This window comes from Cucumis sativus, chromosome 6, assembly GCF_000004075.3.
Source record: "Cucumis sativus cultivar 9930 chromosome 6, Cucumber_9930_V3, whole genome shotgun sequence".
Classification (NCBI taxonomy): domain Eukaryota; kingdom Viridiplantae; phylum Streptophyta; class Magnoliopsida; order Cucurbitales; family Cucurbitaceae; genus Cucumis; species Cucumis sativus.
The window spans coordinates 29731051-29749049 of NC_026660.2; the positions used below are offsets into that span (position 1 = coordinate 29731051).

At 35.7% G+C, this 17999-nt stretch overlaps 3 protein-coding genes across 6 annotated transcripts; 1 reads left to right on the plus strand and 2 right to left on the minus strand.

The window, feature by feature from the left end:
• Positions 1-2334: 2334 nt before the first annotated feature.
• Positions 2335-8198, plus strand: LOC101213082 (probable alpha,alpha-trehalose-phosphate synthase [UDP-forming] 7). The gene is made up of 4 exons (XM_011659953.2): positions 2335-2564; positions 2835-4960; positions 5137-5410; positions 7147-8198. Exons 2-4 carry the CDS (start codon positions 2979-2981, stop codon positions 7441-7443), a joined length of 2553 nt encoding a protein of 850 aa, XP_011658255.1. The 5' UTR covers positions 2335-2564; positions 2835-2978; the 3' UTR covers positions 7444-8198.
• A 1525-nt stretch (positions 8199-9723) lies between these two features.
• LOC101220727 (protein GRAVITROPIC IN THE LIGHT 1) lies at positions 9724-12092 on the minus strand. Its single transcript, XM_004134552.3, has one exon. The coding sequence runs from the start codon at positions 11378-11380 to the stop codon at positions 9983-9985; it is 1398 nt and encodes a 465-aa protein (XP_004134600.1). The 5' UTR covers positions 11381-12092; the 3' UTR covers positions 9724-9982.
• A 1677-nt stretch (positions 12093-13769) lies between these two features.
• LOC101205313 (ER lumen protein-retaining receptor A) lies at positions 13770-17774 on the minus strand. 4 transcript variants are annotated; one of them, XR_969945.2, is made up of 7 exons: positions 17434-17774; positions 16605-16870; positions 15840-15955; positions 15486-15559; positions 15338-15401; positions 15138-15237; positions 13770-14291 (listed from the first exon to the last, which is right to left on the minus strand). XR_969945.2 is itself a non-coding variant. In XM_004134573.3 (6 exons), exons 1-6 carry the CDS (start codon positions 17522-17524, stop codon positions 15201-15203), a joined length of 648 nt encoding a protein of 215 aa, XP_004134621.1. In that variant the 5' UTR covers positions 17525-17774; the 3' UTR covers positions 14769-15200. The 4 variants fall into 4 exon arrangements, 2 of the variants coding, with proteins under 2 accessions (XP_004134621.1, XP_031744082.1); XR_969944.2 differs by having other exon boundaries at positions 15055-15237; XM_004134573.3 differs by lacking the exon at positions 13770-14291 and having other exon boundaries at positions 14769-15237.
• Between the last annotated feature and the right edge of the window lie 225 nt (positions 17775-17999).

Below are 17999 nucleotides of genomic sequence, written 5' to 3' on the forward strand. Positions count from 1 at the left end.
AAAAAAATAAAAATGGAAAGAAGGAAAGAAAATGAGAGGGAGAAGTGGTAGTTATAAAAGCGTATTTGGATAGGTTCCCTTAAAACCCCTCCAAGCTTTGCCGTACGCGCTTCCTATTTACGACACCTAAACCATTTTATATCAAATATAAATAAAGAAATAAAAAAAAGTCAAACATACACCCCCATGGCCCCACCTTACATTTCTGACTCATTCTGGGCCCCCCACGCCCTTCCTTTTCCACTATTACCCTTTTACCCCTACTCTCCTCTCTCCTCACCTAACCTATTTCACCTTTCAAACTTACCCCATTACCCTATACATTTATTCATTTCATAATCATCCCCTACTCCCCCCTCCCACTAATAATCCTTTTTACTATTATTATCTCTTTCTTCTTCTTCCTTTTTTTTTTTTTTTTTTTTATATATATATATATAACACCTTTTATAATATACTCAATTATCTACGTTTCTTTTACTATCCCCTCTTTTTTAAAATCATATATTTACCTATCTAATAATTCTTCCTTTAATCACATCTTTATTCCAACATCTATGGTTTTAAGTCAACAACATAAATACATTTTTATGTCTCATTTTCAACTCAATTATATAATACTTTCAATTACGTATATGTCTTATATAACATTTTATTATTTTATAAATACTTCCAACAATATATTGACAATGCATTATAAAACCAACAATACAACGTCTTTGTATATTCCTTCTTAAAATTCCTTTTCTTTTTTTGTTTCACACTTAAATATTATAAATCAACTAAAAAAGTGTTGATTATTTACTTGTGGTGGATTCAACCAATATATATAAGTGTGTTGGTAATTAATTAAATTATTTTATTTTTAATTTTACTAAAAATATGATAATTGCATGTAATCACTAACATTTTTCTGTATGTCTGTAACTTATAAATAATACTCATAATTCAATTCAGGTGCTATTTGGATAATTAATTATATTTATAATTTTTGAAAAATTGACACAGTTTGTAAATGTTTTAAGCAGCAGTTTTTCATTTAAGATAAATGATGAAAAGAAAACACTTAAAATATAATGATAAAAGTGAGAAGCTAATGAGGTAGAGGACTTGCCTGAACTTTGTTTTTAAAAACCAAATAATAATTATTAAGGAAGAAGTCATCCATTAACAAATTAAGAGTCAGACTTATTTATTTTTCCATTTACTTTTATAGTTAGTAATTTATTTATTGTGTCCCAACCAACTACATAGTATCTAGAAAACTTTGCTATGTTGTGTTTTCGGGTTTGATTTTTGATTGTTTCTTTAGGTTGGAACCTTTATTAAGTTGCAGAATTTGGAAACTTTGAATATACTGAATTGATTGAAGTATTCAATTTGTTGAGTTTTACATGCCCTATTGGTTTTTTAATGTTCAATTAACATTTTTATGGTACAGTTTTTCAAAATGGAATACTTTCCAAATGGACTAAGTAGATGCATGTTTTTATATAAAAGATCTCTTTTTCACATCAAGATTCTCCATAAATTAAAATACATATTTATATCAATTAAACTTTAAAACTCTCTAAAATTTTGTTGAACGTATTTACTTACTCTAGTTGTCCATTTTGTAAATATGAATATAAATAAATAAATTAGAAAAAGAAAAAGGAAAAGGACATTTGATGTTGTGAAAACATAGTTGATCTGAGGGTTGTGGGAAGGAAGAGAAAGGGTATTAGGAAAAACAGAAAGGCAAACCCTAACCACAAATACGTTGGAATTTGAAAAAAAGAAAATATAAAAGATAAAAATCCACGTGATATCCACGGCAGCGCTTGGGTGATGACATCAGCAGTGACATCTCTCCCACCAAAAAGTCTGAGTTACCCCATTGTATTCCTCCTCATCCAAAACACTCCTATGGTAGGTGTCCACGTGGACGAAGCTCGTGACCGGAAGCGTCCCCACCTGCGGCCACTCAGGTACACCCCCCTGGACCACACCGTTTCAAAAAAGAAAGTCCTCACGCGGCGCCCTTAACAAGCACGTGTCCGTATCAAAGTGCAACACGGAGCACCCTGCTCCTCCCCGCACCGGATTTACCCTCTCTTTACCCGGGTCCCACCTTACTCTATCTGTCTCCGACGTGGCTACTTCAGCACCCGACACGTAGAGATTGCTCCATCAGCGGCAACTGGGAGCGCGTGGGACTGAACCTTAGTCATATCCAGTTGGCATTACTGGGTAGTCCATTGGCCGACCTTATCCTCTTCTCTTTTCTTTTCTTTTCTTTTCTTTTCTTTTTCTATAAAAAAAAATCGATTATATAAATAATATTTTTCCAGGGAGGAAAAAGATTGCAATTTAGGAATTGTTTAGAGCAAACAAAAGGTTGAGGAAAAGGAGAGGCTCTAATGTGACTCTTTGGCTTTCCAGAGACACCAAAACCAAACCCTAGATTTTTCAGTCCCAAGTAGCAATTCTTTTTCATTTTTATTCACTCAAATTTCAGATCCAACCACATAATACTGAAATCTCCAACACTCTTTCCTCCCCCTTCCATCTTTTTCCCGCTGGTTAGTATCCTTTTTTCTTCTTCTTTCTCCTAATCATTTCTCCCTAATTTCCTTTTTATTTCTCTTCTTTACTTCTTTCTTCTTCACTTTTATTCCACTCATCCTTTCTTTTCCACTATTTCGTCTTTCCGAAGGATGTAGGTGGATCATACTCTTTTTTTTTTTTTTCTTCTGTTTCTTTTACTTGATGCATATAAGTTCTTCATACTTTGGATGTGAAATTAGTACATGGTTTTTGTTTTGACGCTTTTTATGTTATACCCGTTGCAGATCTTGCCTAATTTTTGACATTCAAGAAGGAGGAAAACACGTTCAGTGATTTGTGAATACTCTCTTGAGATTCTTTGTGAAGCTTTTTTTAAGTTGGATTTGATTTTTTTTTTCTTTTTTTTTTTTTTACTTAGACTGTTAAAGATGATGTCCAAATCGTATACCAATCTTTTAGATTTAGCTTCTGGGAATTTTCCCATTATGGGTCGTGAGAAGAAGCGACTTCCACGAGTAATGACTGTTGCGGGGGTAATATCAGAGCTTGATGATGATCAGGCAAATAGTGTGACTTCTGAGGGACCTTCGTCAGTTGTGCAAGACCGAATAATTATTGTTGCCAATCAGCTTCCTATTAAAGCTAAGCGTAGACCGGACAATAAAGGGTGGAGTTTTAGTTGGGATGAAGACTCTTTGCTCTGGCAGCTTAAGGATGGTTTACCTGAAGATATGGAGGTTTTGTATGTAGGATCTTTGCGGGTGGATGTTGATTTTTGTGAACAAGAAGATGTATCACAACTTTTGTTGGAGAGGTTTAAGTGTGTTCCAGCGTTTTTACCTCATGACATTTTATCTAAATTTTATCATGGTTTTTGTAAGCAGCAATTGTGGCCGCTCTTCCATTATATGCTTCCGTTCTCTGCAACTCATGGTGGTCGGTTTGACCGCTCTCTGTGGGAAGCATATGTAGCAGCAAATAAAATTTTTTCTCAAAGGGTGATTGAGGTCATAAACCCAGATGATGACTTTGTATGGATTCATGATTATCATCTAATGGTGCTACCCTCCTTCTTGAGGAGAAGGTTTACAAGACTGAGAATGGGCTTTTTTCTTCACAGTCCATTTCCTTCATCAGAAATATATAGGACATTGCCAGTGAGGGAAGAGATTCTTAAGGCACTTTTGAATGCAGACCTTATTGGTTTTCACACTTTTGATTATGCTCGACATTTCCTGTCTTGTTGTAGTCGGATGTTGGGTTTGGAATATCAGTCAAAGAGGGGCTATATTGGCTTGGAATATTTTGGAAGGACCGTGGGGATTAAAATCATGCCTGTTGGAATTCACATGGGCCAGATGGAGTCAGTGTTAAGACTTGCTGACAAAGACTGGAGGGTACAGGAGCTCAAGCGACAGTTTGAAGGAAAAGTTGTGTTACTTGGAGTTGATGATATGGATATTTTTAAAGGGGTCAATCTGAAGTTGTTGGCAATGGAACAGATGCTGCGGCAACATCCAAAGTGGCAGGGAAGAGCCGTTTTCGTACAGATTGCAAACCCAGCTAGAGGAAGAGGGAAAGATCTCGAGGAAATACAAGATGAAATACAGGAATGCTGCCAGAGAATTAATGAAAGTTTTGGACAGCCAAATTATGAGCCAATTGTGTTCATTGATCGGCCTGTTTCTCTTGTTGAAAGAGCGGCATATTATACCATTGCTGAATGTGTTGTAGTCACAGCGGTGAGGGATGGTATGAACCTAACTCCTTATGAGTACGTTGTCTGCAGGCAGGGATCCCCTGGATCAGATTATAGCTCAGAAACAAATGGACCACAAAAGAGCATGCTAGTCATATCTGAGTTCATGGGATGTTCCCCTTCTCTTAGTGGTGCAATACGGGTTAACCCATGGAACATTGAATCCACTGCTGAAGCATTGAATGAGGCAATATCAATGGCTGAAGCTGAAAAGCAATTGCGCCATGAGAAGCATTATAAATATGTGAGTACACACGATGTGGCATACTGGTCAAGGAGTTTTTTCCAAGATATGGAAAGAACTTGCAAGGATCACTTTAGAAGACGGTGCTGGGGAATTGGGTTGGGCTTTGGTTTCAGGGTTGTAGCACTTGATCCTAACTTTAGAAAGCTGTCTATTGATGCCATTGTAGCTGCATATTCGAGGTCTAAAAGGAGGGCTATACTTTTGGATTATGATGGCACTGTCATGCCGCAAACTTCAATCGATAAGACCCCAAGTCGCCAGGTGATTTCAATCATAGATTCACTTTGTGATGATGTTAGGAATACTGTTTTTGTGGTCAGTGGAAGAGGGCGTGAAAGTTTGGGCAATTGGTTTTCTCCTTGCGATAAACTTGGAATTGCTGCCGAGCATGGCTATTTTATGAGGTATTGTCTTTTTACTTCCTCCCCTTCTACAATCTCTTCTCCTCCCTCCATCCCCCCCCCCCCCCCCCCCCCCAAAAAAAAAAAAAAAAAAAAACTGTCCATCCATCTGCCTTTCTGTGTGTGTATATATTTTTTCCATATATATTGCCGATGTCTGAATCTTGTAAATTTATCAGGTGGTCTGCCGATAAGGACTGGGAGAATTGTGGTCAAGGTAGTGATTTTGGCTGGATACAGATTGCAGAGCCAGTCATGAAATTATACACAGAAGCTACTGACGGCTCATCTATTGAAACCAAGGAAAGTGGCTTGGTGTGGCATCACCAGGATGCAGACCCTGATTTCGGTTGCAGCCAGGCAAAAGAATTATTGGACCACCTTGAAAGTGTGCTGGCCAATGAACCAGTCGCTGTAAAAAGTGGTCAGTTTATTGTAGAAGTAAAGCCACAGGTATATTCTTCTACTTTAAATTTCTGAAATAGCATGGATTAGGTTTTTTTGTTTCATTTAAACCAATGACAACGCCTTGTTATGTTCCATGTTACATTGTGTTAACTTTTATCTTATTATGTTTCGGTTGTTTTTCTGGTTTGGGTTTAAATCTGGTAGGTGTCCTCTCCTGACTTTATAGCTCTATTGCCCAGTTTTAGGATTCTCCATTAAATTGCTTTGGGAAGGTTTTCGAAGTGGGTATTTGGAACAATTTAAATCTTTTTCATCCTAGTTTTTTTTTTTTCACGTGCATTGATTGTAAAGATGAGAAAACTATAACCTTGTAGGATAATCTCCCATATACTATAGTTTTATGTCATCAGGGTTGGATGGGCAGAAGGGTGTAAGAGTTAATGGAGGATAGGAAGACAAGTATCTTGTCGGAAAATCTAGCATATACGATGGTTTTTTTCTTTTACGCAATCAGGGTTGGATGGGCTACAATAGAAATGTGTAATAGTTAATGGATGAGTAAGATAAAACCGTACTTAAGTGTCTTAATTTCGTGAACCTATGCCATATTAGCTCAAATAAACAGCAACTTTGATGCTGAGAATAGTTTACCAATCAGTAATCAGTATATTTAACTGTTGTAGTTATTAATATAATTAGATTATTCTTAGGAGATATTATTCTTAGGAGATATTATTCTTAGGAGATATTATTCTGGAGATATTATTTGATATTATTTCCTTAAGTGTATTTCTCTATGGTTATATATAGGCTTGTATCTCTATTAAGTAATTAATGAAATATAGATTAATTCCATAAAATCAACAGTAGTATCCCCTCTTGTACGCTTCAACTTTGTCAGAAATGCAAAATTCCTGTTGGGAAGAAGAAAATGTGAACATTACATAAAAGTTCATCGAGATTGTCACTACATGGCGATGGCAAAAAACAAAACCCATAATTATTTAAAGAATTCACCGCCAAAGTTGGAAGTGAACAAATAAACAAATTTTACTTTAAATCTCAGTGGTATTATAAAGTTATATTTCAGAGCAAAAGACATTTATAGACCATTATAGAGAGAGGAATTTGGCGACTTTTGGACATGTGAAGATTTCTTTGACACTATTTTGTACATAGAGTAGCTGATGGAGAACCGACCAAGAAACCAATTAAATGGGAAGAGGGTAGATGGGGGTTAAAAACTTGCATGAGCCCCCACTCGTTTTTTGGGTGGCTTTATGCTTGTGACGGGAAGAAAGGTTTTCCCACGATATATAGTTAAACAAAAGTTTGGAGGAGAAACAATCACTCCCAGTCTCTCAGTTTTATAAAACAGAGAATTTGGATCAATTGATCTAACGTGATGTGAATATTTTTCTTTTGGACAATGGCTTTGGTTCAAAGTTCTAATTATGATTTCCATCTTTTTCCCTTCTTTTTTTTCATTCATACGCACACCCACACACGTTTATATATATGATATACCTATTTTTTTTACCTTTGTTCAGATTGAAAATGGCCTGTGTTTTTGTGCTTTTGCACACGATTATCTGTAGTGTGCACATGTGTCTGTGACCAAGATAAAAGTGTCGTTAACTTTGAGTATGGCTTTAGTCCGCGGTTAAATATGTTGAATTTAATTGTTTTAGCTTTATATTTAATACATTCCCGAAACATCAAAGCTCTCTTGCCTATCAAGATTGTGTGAAGACTAATTTCAAATTCTGTTGTAATTTTAGGGAGTCAGTAAAGGCTTGGTGGCAGAAAAGATCTTCACGTCAATGGCAGAAGCAGGAAGACGGGCTGATTTTGTGCTTTGCATTGGTGATGACAGATCTGATGAAGACATGTTTGAGATAATTGGTAATGCAGTGTCAAGTGGCTCCCTCTCTTCCAATACATTAGTTTTTGCCTGCACAGTTGGACAGAAACCAAGCAAGGCCAAGTATTACTTAGATGACACAACTGAGGTCATTAATATGCTTGAAGCCCTTGCAGAAGTTTCGGACATATCTTCTCCTCCAGAATCCCCTTGACAGTTCTTCTGCATGGCAGTGTTATAACATGCCTCCCGTCTCTTCTCCGACCTTTTAAGCAAGTGACGCTGACTGGTGATTAGTATCATATCACATTCATTTTCTGCTCTTGTTGAAAGTTAATTAATGTGCAGCAAAATGGAAATGGTCTAATTTGAACCGTCAGCGTCTTGGATTTCTTTACGATATATACAAGTGGATGCAAAAGTATGAAATGGGGGACAAGCGTTCATCCTTGGCATAAGGGGAACCTGATGGCGATGGAATGAAATGGTACTAATATGGACAGACTGACTGACTTGGGGGTATGTCGCGGAAACAACAGAGAGGAAGATGGCTGAATGATTTGTGAATAATCATTGAGGCCCAGCCATTGGTATTTCCACGCTCGTTTGAAGTTGGTAGTCCCGAGTGTCAATGTCTCACGTCTATTCTTTTGATTCATAAATCTTTTTGGGTGGTGGGATGATCAAAGTCCAACTAGAAAGTTAGAAAAGAAGCCCGAGCTCTCGTCTTGTTTTCAAAACTGTACCAAATGGACAACAGAATGATGTCCTTTGTCTCTCCTTTTCCTGCTTATTTTCATTTTCTCTCTTGTCAAATTCTTGAGTGCATTTGTTTTCTCATTGTTACTTGATGAACCGTTTTATTTTTGCTCACAAGAAATCTGTAAATTTCCTATATTAAAGGTATTTTGTTTAGACTTGCACTACATTTTTGTTAATAAGAATGTGTTTGGCCGTCATAGATGTAAATCCTTGGGTTTGTTCTACATGTATTAATCAATGAAGATGTGAAGATGAGTTTGAATGAGACGGCGGCATCCTGTCCCGTCTCAGCTGCTACTTCCTCGTACTTCCATCAACGTAACAATTTTCAACCGGGCGGCATTTTTTATTTATTTGTTTATTGATAGTGAGGGGCACTGTTTTCCCCAAAGAATCTGGCATCATTAATTGCACAGCTGTTTGTTTGAACATTTTTTTCTTTCCCTTTTCGAATAAATAAACTATTTCAGGGGTTTAATTTGTTATTTGACTCCTCTGCCTTCACCATTTAATATAGAAGAAACTAGTATATGATTATTTCTGCAGCAGGACACTTCGTTACAAATAACAATCCTTTGCCAAATTTTGTTTATGGTTGTGTTGAATTTGGTTCCACTAGTGTGTATGTCATTGTACTTGTCAAAAACTTAAACCTGGTGTGTTTGTGTACTAATTTGTGTATTTGGTCTCTAGTCCTCAGGAAGATATCACACTTTGATGTCAGACATTAAGCATGGGCAGATCTTGTGATAGCTTTAGATTTCCTATTGCTTCATGTTGCATCAAGCAAGTTATGTTCAAATTGAAACCCTTATGTTTCTGTTGCACTGTATCTAAAAGTAAATATTCAGTCAAAACATATCTTTTCTTATAAGAATTTGATCGTTGGAAGTTGATGTCTATAAATACTAACTTGGAAATGCATCAAGCAAACCCAACCACACCGAAAATGGTACAACAACCAAATACTGAAAGGGGTGTTTGTTGAATATGATGTCGGACGGTGGGTGCAATGAAGCCTACTTTGTGAGCTGTATTAGAGTTTTGATGTCGGATTTGGAATAATCATATTAGCATCTATTTCAATGCATTAGGCTCCCCTTTGTTTATTGTATTTTATTTGCACATTGAAGAAAAAACATTTCTCATTTATTTTGAAAAGAAAACATTTAATTATCATTTGATTCAACATAAGGTTAGAAGTTAAGACATAATGTATTTATATCTATTTATACTGTGGGGTATAGGTACCTAATTCAGTAATATAAAGTATAAGAAAAGAAAGGAGTGTTGAGATGGGGTCATCATTTTTGCCAACACTTAATTCAAAAGAAAAAAAAGAAGATGCCATCATAGTGTTGGTTCTAAATTATTTACATTATATTTATATCCATCCATTCAACTTGTCAAGCATTGTCCATTCCTCCTTTACACCACAAATCTTTATGCCCAAGATTCAAATCAAATTATGCTTTTTTCCCCCAATAATATCATTATATTATGGCCTCGTAGCCTACATATAAATGTTATAATTTTCATATTTTATGGTCAGTTTAATTTTAAAATTGAAGTTTTATTAATTCAACCTAATTTTAATTAAGACCTCTTTTTTAAAAGTAGAACTCTACAAAATCAAGATACCATCGAATAAAAGTTGATAAAAGAAAAATGATTTTCGCGTTTTTGCATAAAGTGAAGTGAAGATTAAATATCATATACATATACATTTATATATAACTAATTGAAGGCTTTGATTTGAAGCATATTATTAAATAATAAGTAGTGATATATATTATGGCAGAAGTGTGACTGTATAATACAGAGATATTTATACAATTCATTGAAAAAAATTTAAAAATAGTTTACATTAAGCTGACTACTAATCTCTTGCAATCAAGTTTTTTGATCTAACGGTCAGAGAAGCGTAGCATCCAACGGCTGAGATTTGCCGAACAATCAATCTTCTTGTCGACCGGTAATGGGAATGGAATTTAGCGACTCGGCGGCGATAAATAAACCCGACTCTGAACCACCGTTTCTCCAATTTTGAAACCGGGAACTACGGTGAAACGGACTCGGGGCTCTGACCCGGATCCAACGGCGGAATCGTTCATATCCGCCGGTGAAAATAAGGTCTCTTCGGTAACGCATTGCATGTAAACTTCAGAGAATCTGCTGTTTTTTCTTACTTGGAAGATGGTGACGTCGTTGTGCAGTGAAAATGCTAAACATCGTAGAAGCCATACGCGCTTCGACATCTCGGCGAAGGCGGCGAAGAATGTAGTGTCGGGAACGCCGCCGGAGTTCAGGATTTTCCGCTGGTTTAGATTTCCGAAGAGAGAGCATTCCATTTTCGCGTGGACGAGTTGGAGGTATTTGGAGCGGGTGAATTTAGCGAATATGGAGTTGGGGTTTTGAGAAATGAAGATTTTAGGGTTTACTGGTTTGAGCTTCTTGAATTTTTCGAACATTTGGTGGTTTAGCTGCTTATCATGGGTAAGGGAATCGTTGTGGAGTATGAAATTGGCGTCGGCTGTAAAACCCTCGAACATGGTTTTGCAGACGAACGACTCGAAAGCGAAGCTCCTATGGGTTGGCTCTGGGAACTTGGTGTCGGAATCGACGATGCATTGGACAGCGGCGTTGAGGTCCCAGCTTGCTGATTCCATTTCGCGAATCATCAATTTCACGAAATTTCTGATGGATCTTAAGGTGTAATGGAGGAATTGGGCGAAATGGGTTGGATTCAGCAGTGGAAATTGAAGATTATCAAACATGGATAAAGAACCACTTGCGTTCAGCTTCTTCTCCAACGACTTGTTGAACGAAATTGATTCGCCTAGCTTTTTCTTCAAAGCGACAATGCCGCTATCCTTCTGCTCCGATTCGGCTTGCAATTTCTTAATAGTTATTTCATAGGTTTTCATCAAACTTTGCTGTTCTTGAATCTCTGAAAGCATTAACGTCACTTGGGGTGAGAGATCGAGTTCTTTCTTCAAAAAGCTTCGTTTCAACTCTGAAATAACCTTTAATTCGTCTACCACCGCCTGGTCTGCAGCTTGAATTGCGTCGCTATTGTAAGGACTCTGTGCCATTTGAAGCTCAGCGTAAGCTGCTTTGATTGAAGTAACGCTTGCAAAAAGCTTCGCAACCAGAGCTTCCATGACTGCCCTGTTTCGAGCTTTGACATCTTCTTCAGTTCTCTCAAAGATTTGGGATTTTCCACCATGAATACTCGAATCCTCCTTGAATTTGTTGTGAGAAACCAAAACGCAGATCCCATTACTAGATGCAATCCGAGTTGCATTCCTGAGACTGATTACCTTCTGAAATGTCTTGGCAAATCTGGTCTTGCTCTTCTTAGATGGTTTGGGTTTGATTGTTTCCATAAGAAAGAAAGGGAAAAAAAGAAAAGAACACACACTCAAAACAGAGTTATATTGAACTCAAAAGAGAGAGGTTCCAATAGAAAAATGGAAGTGAAAATTTTTGGTGATTGGCGAAGGAAGACAGAGGAAGTAGTAAAAGGGTAAAGGAAGAAAAAGTGATTAAAAGAGTAGAATTTTCTTTGCAAAAAGCAAAAGCAGGAACTTTGACTATATCTTAGATTAAGGCCGGAAATGGAGGTCCAGGTCTAAAAAAAGCAAAGATTTAAAGTGCAGGTGTGGAGAAAAGAAAAAGAAAAGGAAGCCATAGCCATAGCCATAGCCATAGCCATAGCCATTGCCATTGCCATTGCCATTGCCACTGCCAAGAAATTAAAGAATGTAATGGAGTTACAGATTATGAGTACAGCTACAGAACCCCATGGACAATGAATTTGAAGAAAGTTTGCTCTTCAAGCTCAATTTAATAATATGGTATTTAAGAATATATTTAGGTGGCGCCATCAGCCTCAGCCTGGAGGTATGATATTATTATTACAAATATTTGTGAAGTCTACGTTTGTAAAGTGATTGATTAGGTTTGGCTGTGATCAAATCATGGACCCTACACTAATCATTACAGTTACAGCATTTTCATTTTACTAATCTTCTAAACTTAGATGTATCTGAGAGGCTCATCTTCTTGTGTGTGTCTCTCTCAATAATTACAAATTCTTTCAATACACTTGACTTGAGAATATGTAGAGCCAAAAAAAGACGAAGGGCATAGAGCCATACTCAAAAATAGTTATTCATGTCATGTGATAAGTGGGAATGAACCATTGGTGTAGCAAAAAAGAAAAAGATTTCAGAAAAGAAGAGAATGAACCAAAGCTGTATTCTTGTCACCTATCTTCTTTCGGTTCCCTTTTGTAACGTCTTCATTTGGGTCCCATAAAAATACAAAAAGCAACATTTAATTTGTCTTTAAAAAACTATTACATAGCTGATTGAATGTCGTTTGATATTTTCTTCTTTTTTAATGGCTATAAGAGTGATACATACAATTTTCATGGTAAAAATGATGGCAAAAATGACTATTTTGGGGGCACAGGATTTGGTTTAAGTAAAAAAAAAAAAAAGGTTGTGGAGTGAAGAAGGAGGAATTAATATGCAAAGTTAAAAATGAGGAGTCTTCATTAAGAGAGTTGTCTGTATGGCCAAATGGGTCCTTTCTGCTTCATATTTCCGACACAAATGAGACAAAATTAGTGCAGTAAACTCAGTTAACTTTCAATGGCGGACACCACAATGTTTGCTTCTTCTCTTAACCATCAATCCTACATCCTTCCACAAATTTGCTTCTAATATTTCTATAGTCAAATATATCAATCTTTGATTACTCCTAATCATCGATCTAAATTGATGCTTCAATTCTCTGCCTAGTAATTTGGACTCAAATATTGTGTTTTGCTTCTCCTATTTTCTTTTCTGGCATGCAATATAGTCGCTTTTCTTTGGTGTATAAAATATGGATAATTTAATGATTATAATGAAGGCACTAAGCATGCTTCAATCGATTGGTGACATCAATTTACATTCACATGAAGACACAAGAAGCAAAAAGTTTTAATATTGGGTTCATTTTGGCCTTTCCCTGTTTAGCTTTTGTGGGTTTTCTTCTTAAGTCAATGCATATGACCCCCCATTCCAAAATTGTAGTTGTTAAAAATGACAATAATAAATGACAAAGAAAACAGTAAAATGTTTAAACAAAGAGAAAGCCAGAGATAGAAAACAAAATTTGACTGAAAAGACAAAAACTCATTACATTTGAAAGTCTCTTAATCTAATGCAATTATATAATAGATTAATTCTAAATAGGAACTCATTAATTATACAATTGAAAACTTTAAAAATCTATAAAAGTTTGAAAGGTTTTAGAAGCTTATTTGACAAAATTAAAAGTTTACAGAGTAATCGAACACTTTTGAAGTTTACAAATAAACATTCAAAATTCAAAGTTTTAACATTTTAGTTTAACCCACCAATATATGACTTAAATATTGTTTCTTTTGTAATATTTTATGATATAGATTTGCAATATATTGGATCATGATTTATTTATGTCAATTCTTTTGGGTAACCACATTTTGAATTTTTAAATTTAAAATCCAGTATCAATAAAACACATGAAAGAAAAAATATCTTCAAAGAGTGTGTCAAGCTGGTATTAAATCCAAATCATAAGGTAGATATTTGAATTGAGATTAAAAACAAAAAAAAGAGGTCTTACATACATAATATATATATATATATAACTAACAGTACTATCAAGTGTCCAAAAAGTAGTGGAATAAGACTAGGATGACAGGAGGTGTGAAAGTGGAAGCCAGACCAGGCAAGCCTAAGGTTGAAATTTAGAAAAAGAATTCATACTTGCAATCAAGAACTGTGGAGAATGTTGAAGCTTTTGGGGATTAGCGAAGCACTTTGGTAGGCCTATTTCTATCCCCAAGTCCAAGTGCTTTGCTTTAACCCGTGGGTCTTCACAAACTCACCTCAAAAGACTCAATTCATAGCCTTCACCTCTTCACTATTACAAAGAAATTCAAAAGTTCTTTTCATTACCAATACCACTCCTTTATATCCATCACCGTTAACAATTTTCACTTCAACTAACCTCATACATTGTTATATAATATACACCCAACCATTTCAACATTCAAGGTTTTTTACAGAAACTTTCTTTTTAATACAACACGATTTGTTTTTAGATTTGCTCATTCTTCCTTTGTTTTTAGATTTGCTCATTCTTCCTTTGATACACCTGAATCAGCCTGATCTTCAGATCAGACATATTGATTCTTCTTTGTCTTTGACAAGCAGTGACCGCTGTTTAAAGTAGAGAGTTGTGTCTGATGATACTTTAACACTGTGAAGCACAAACAAAGTAGGGGGAAAAACTCAGAAACCATCAATGGTTTTTTGAATGACATTAGTGACAGAGTTGTGCACTGCAACTAAAGGGAAAAATCAAAGTTTCATAGCTCTGCCGTACTTTAAAATACATCAATGTGTTTCACATAGCTTCAGCCAACCCTTATACATTGTGCAACACTATCAAAAAGTAGTCAATAATTAATTTCATATTTGTGCAATGGTCCAAAACGCATCCAATCATTTCCTTCACTCACTGAATTGAGTAATTCTTCTTTGAGATCTCTAATTTCAAATCCTAATATTTACTAAAAAGAAAGCTAAGATTGATAATCTAAAATTTAGCTGAAAAGTTCACAATAAACAAGAATACAACATTTGCCAAATAAGTACTCTGCTTCTAATTGAATCACAACAATAACAATGGCGGAAGATATAAAAAGTTCAAGGTTGTATATACTAGACGTACTCGGAAACTAAAATCAAAACCATATTGCCATTAATATCTATTAGTGGTTGCAGTGAAAATGAACTTCAAATTTGTCCTCTAAGTGACAGTGGGAAAGTGGTCTTCTTGACAAGAAACTTATGAACTACAGAATGGACTTCTGCATCAGCTTATATAATCTTGATGTCAGTCCTCTCAAGTATATCTTTACAAGTTAGGAATGAAGAAAAGAAACCTAACCTTGGAAACTATAATTACCTATGTTAAGAAAAAAGTCCCTAAGAAATTTCAGTTTCCATCAAAAACCCACCTGAGGTACTACCCGGAAATGAAGGAATTTGTGATGATTGAAGTTAGGTGTCCTATCCCCACACCCAAGTCATATTTACCTACCATGATGTAAAAACGTAACTAGATCTCATGCTCCATAACATCATACACTGATTCCAGCTTTAATCAAGCTGGCAACTGAAGCTTCGAATTGTTTCTCCAGCTGAGAAAGAAAGATAAAAATAAAACTTATCATTCAATATAACACAGCAGCGTAGAGCAAAATCAAAACAATGCCCCGCATAGAAGTTTGATTTAATCACCTAATGTAGTAGTAGTAAAAGAAATCAGCATATAAAGCTGTCTGAACCAGGCCAGCAATGCAAGCTACAAGAACAAAACACCATGTCAGACATTTGAAGATAACGAGTAACTAAGCGTTTCTGTGAACAAGAGCAACCCTAATCTTACCTATCCACCGATTGAAGTGTATGTCTGTGAAGTATCGATAGATCCAGTTGAGAATGTAGAGTGCACGATAAGCTCTGCAGATTGATTTTAGCTACAGTCAGAACTATTTTTTCAAAACAATTTTGAGAGGGTACACCAAGAAGAAGCTTGGATTTTAGATACTGTAAGAGTTTCTTTCTAAGAAAATCAATATGAAAGGTACCTCGGACTTCTTCTATACTATTGCCCATGTGAAACTAAAAACCTATTTCTATATGTCAAAATACATCTAACACCAACGGCAGAAATGGAAAAAAAATAAGTGATCATATTCTTCTAAAGATAATGAGGTTACAAAGCAAAAAAGGAACTAACCCAAGAAAGAAGACATAATGGCCAGTTAAGTTGTCAACATTTCCACTTCGTTGCAATAAGACTAATTGAGGAAGAATTGCTACGGCTTCCAAGTATATTGAAAACGCCCAAAATATCTAGAACAAAAAAAGTTCAGAAATATCATTTTCTATTGAGACATATTGTTGCTAGTATAGAAAGAACATGGAAAACACTAAACAGGAATTGGATAAAAGAAACAATGTGGATTATTTTTATGAGGTAATAACAAGAAAAATTATTGCATTCCTAACAAGTACTAACAAAAGTGAAGTCAGCATGCCTATGAAGGTAACATCGCAAGATGTATCCTGTCAATCAACAGAAATGAGCAATAGGGAGATAAAACTAAATCAAAATTTTATCTTCAACAATGATGTTTCAGCAGACCTCTTCGGATTGTTCGTTAAAGGAACCAGTCATCAGATTATCTAGACAGTAGTCATATTCCCACTAAGGTTAACAATGCATAGTCAAGTAAACTGCTCGAGGTTCTGAGAATTTACACAATGATCTAGTGCTTTTGCAGGCTTGCACTAATCCGAACTTTTACAGTTAAATGAACAAAGTATCACCATGGTTTTAATTTCACATGCAAATTGCCTAATCTGATGAAATCTGGAAAATATGAACTGATTAGGCTCGTCCTATATATAAACTACAGAATAAATAATTGTGTGCATTGACAATGCCTCCCCTCAAACCATAAAATGCGATCTAAAATCATTTATATTAAAAATGTCTCACCTCTTGAAACCCAAACTTCTCATTCACTAAAAGGGCGAGAATGAAACTTCCAGCAACAATAAAATAATAACGAAAAGTATCGAGATCCTTATCATACGACCGCCTCACGATTGGATGCACCCGCATACACCAAACAATTGCCAGAGAGCTTGCTATAAAAATAATCTTCATCACAGTATTATAGATAGATATGAAGTCCGTAAATAGATCCAAATACCGGGTCAGAAAAACAAGGGCATACAGCTCCTGAGTCTTGAGTGAAATTCCTTCAAAATATAAATTTTAAAAATCAGCTCCACGTTGATGTTCCAATTAAGCAAAACAAAAATACTGATGAAGAAAGTTCCTAAACTATCTATATACGACTCAAAAAAAAAAAAAAAAAAAAAAAAAATCAACTCGGTGAAATATCAACTTTTACTCCAGTTGTCTCGAAAACTAAGGAGGGGAAAGAAACCCTAATGCTCCAATCATCAGCAGAAAAAGCACAAAAAACCCTAATCCTCCAATTATCAGCACAAAAAGTTCCAAACTTTATCCAAAAGTTCAACTAAAATTAAATTGACCAATAGCAATATAATTCTGGAAGCTGAACAGACTAACTCTCAGCTTAAAGAAGTCGATATCCGAATCCCACTTCCAAATCCGCTACAGTGGGATCCACCATTGAGACACAAAAACTAAAAGAATAAGGAGAGACCCACACTGTTATTACCAATTTCTTTGTATCATATCCTCTACCTCGAAGCCAGAACCAAACAGAATAAAAATGGGGGGACAAAAAGAGAGAACAAAAAAAGAAGAAGAAGAAAGGGGAGATGATAGTTACCCGAGCAGGATTTGGTTGCGTAGATTTTGAGGAGAAGAACTAAAATACTGATCAAGTGAGTCATATCGCCGGCGAACCTGAAGATATTCATGGTTTAGAGAGTGGAGAAGACGACGTATGCCTAGATTTTGGGGGAAGATTGAAATGGAAGCCGGAAATGCGAAATGAGAGAAAGAGAGAGGAGAGAATGAGGGAAACAAAATGAAAATAGGCGGAGGGAATTTTGAATGGAAGGAAACTGAGAACATACGTGGCAATTGGTAACGCCCTCTGCCTCCACGATGTTCTGTGTATTCACCACCAACAAAAATGACACTCCGCCATACACCTCATCACTTTGACTCTAAATACTCCACATCATTCTTTTCTCTCTTGATTTTTATGCTCCAAATTTTAAATTTTGTTCATTTTACATTAACTATTGAGGCTTTCTTTACAAAATCATTTTATTAAAATAGCAAAATATTAAAACTATTAAAACTTTTTACTATATTCTGTAAATAGTCACATTTAATAGTTAATACTATCCATACCAATTCTCCTATCTCTTGTTAAGTGTCTCGGGT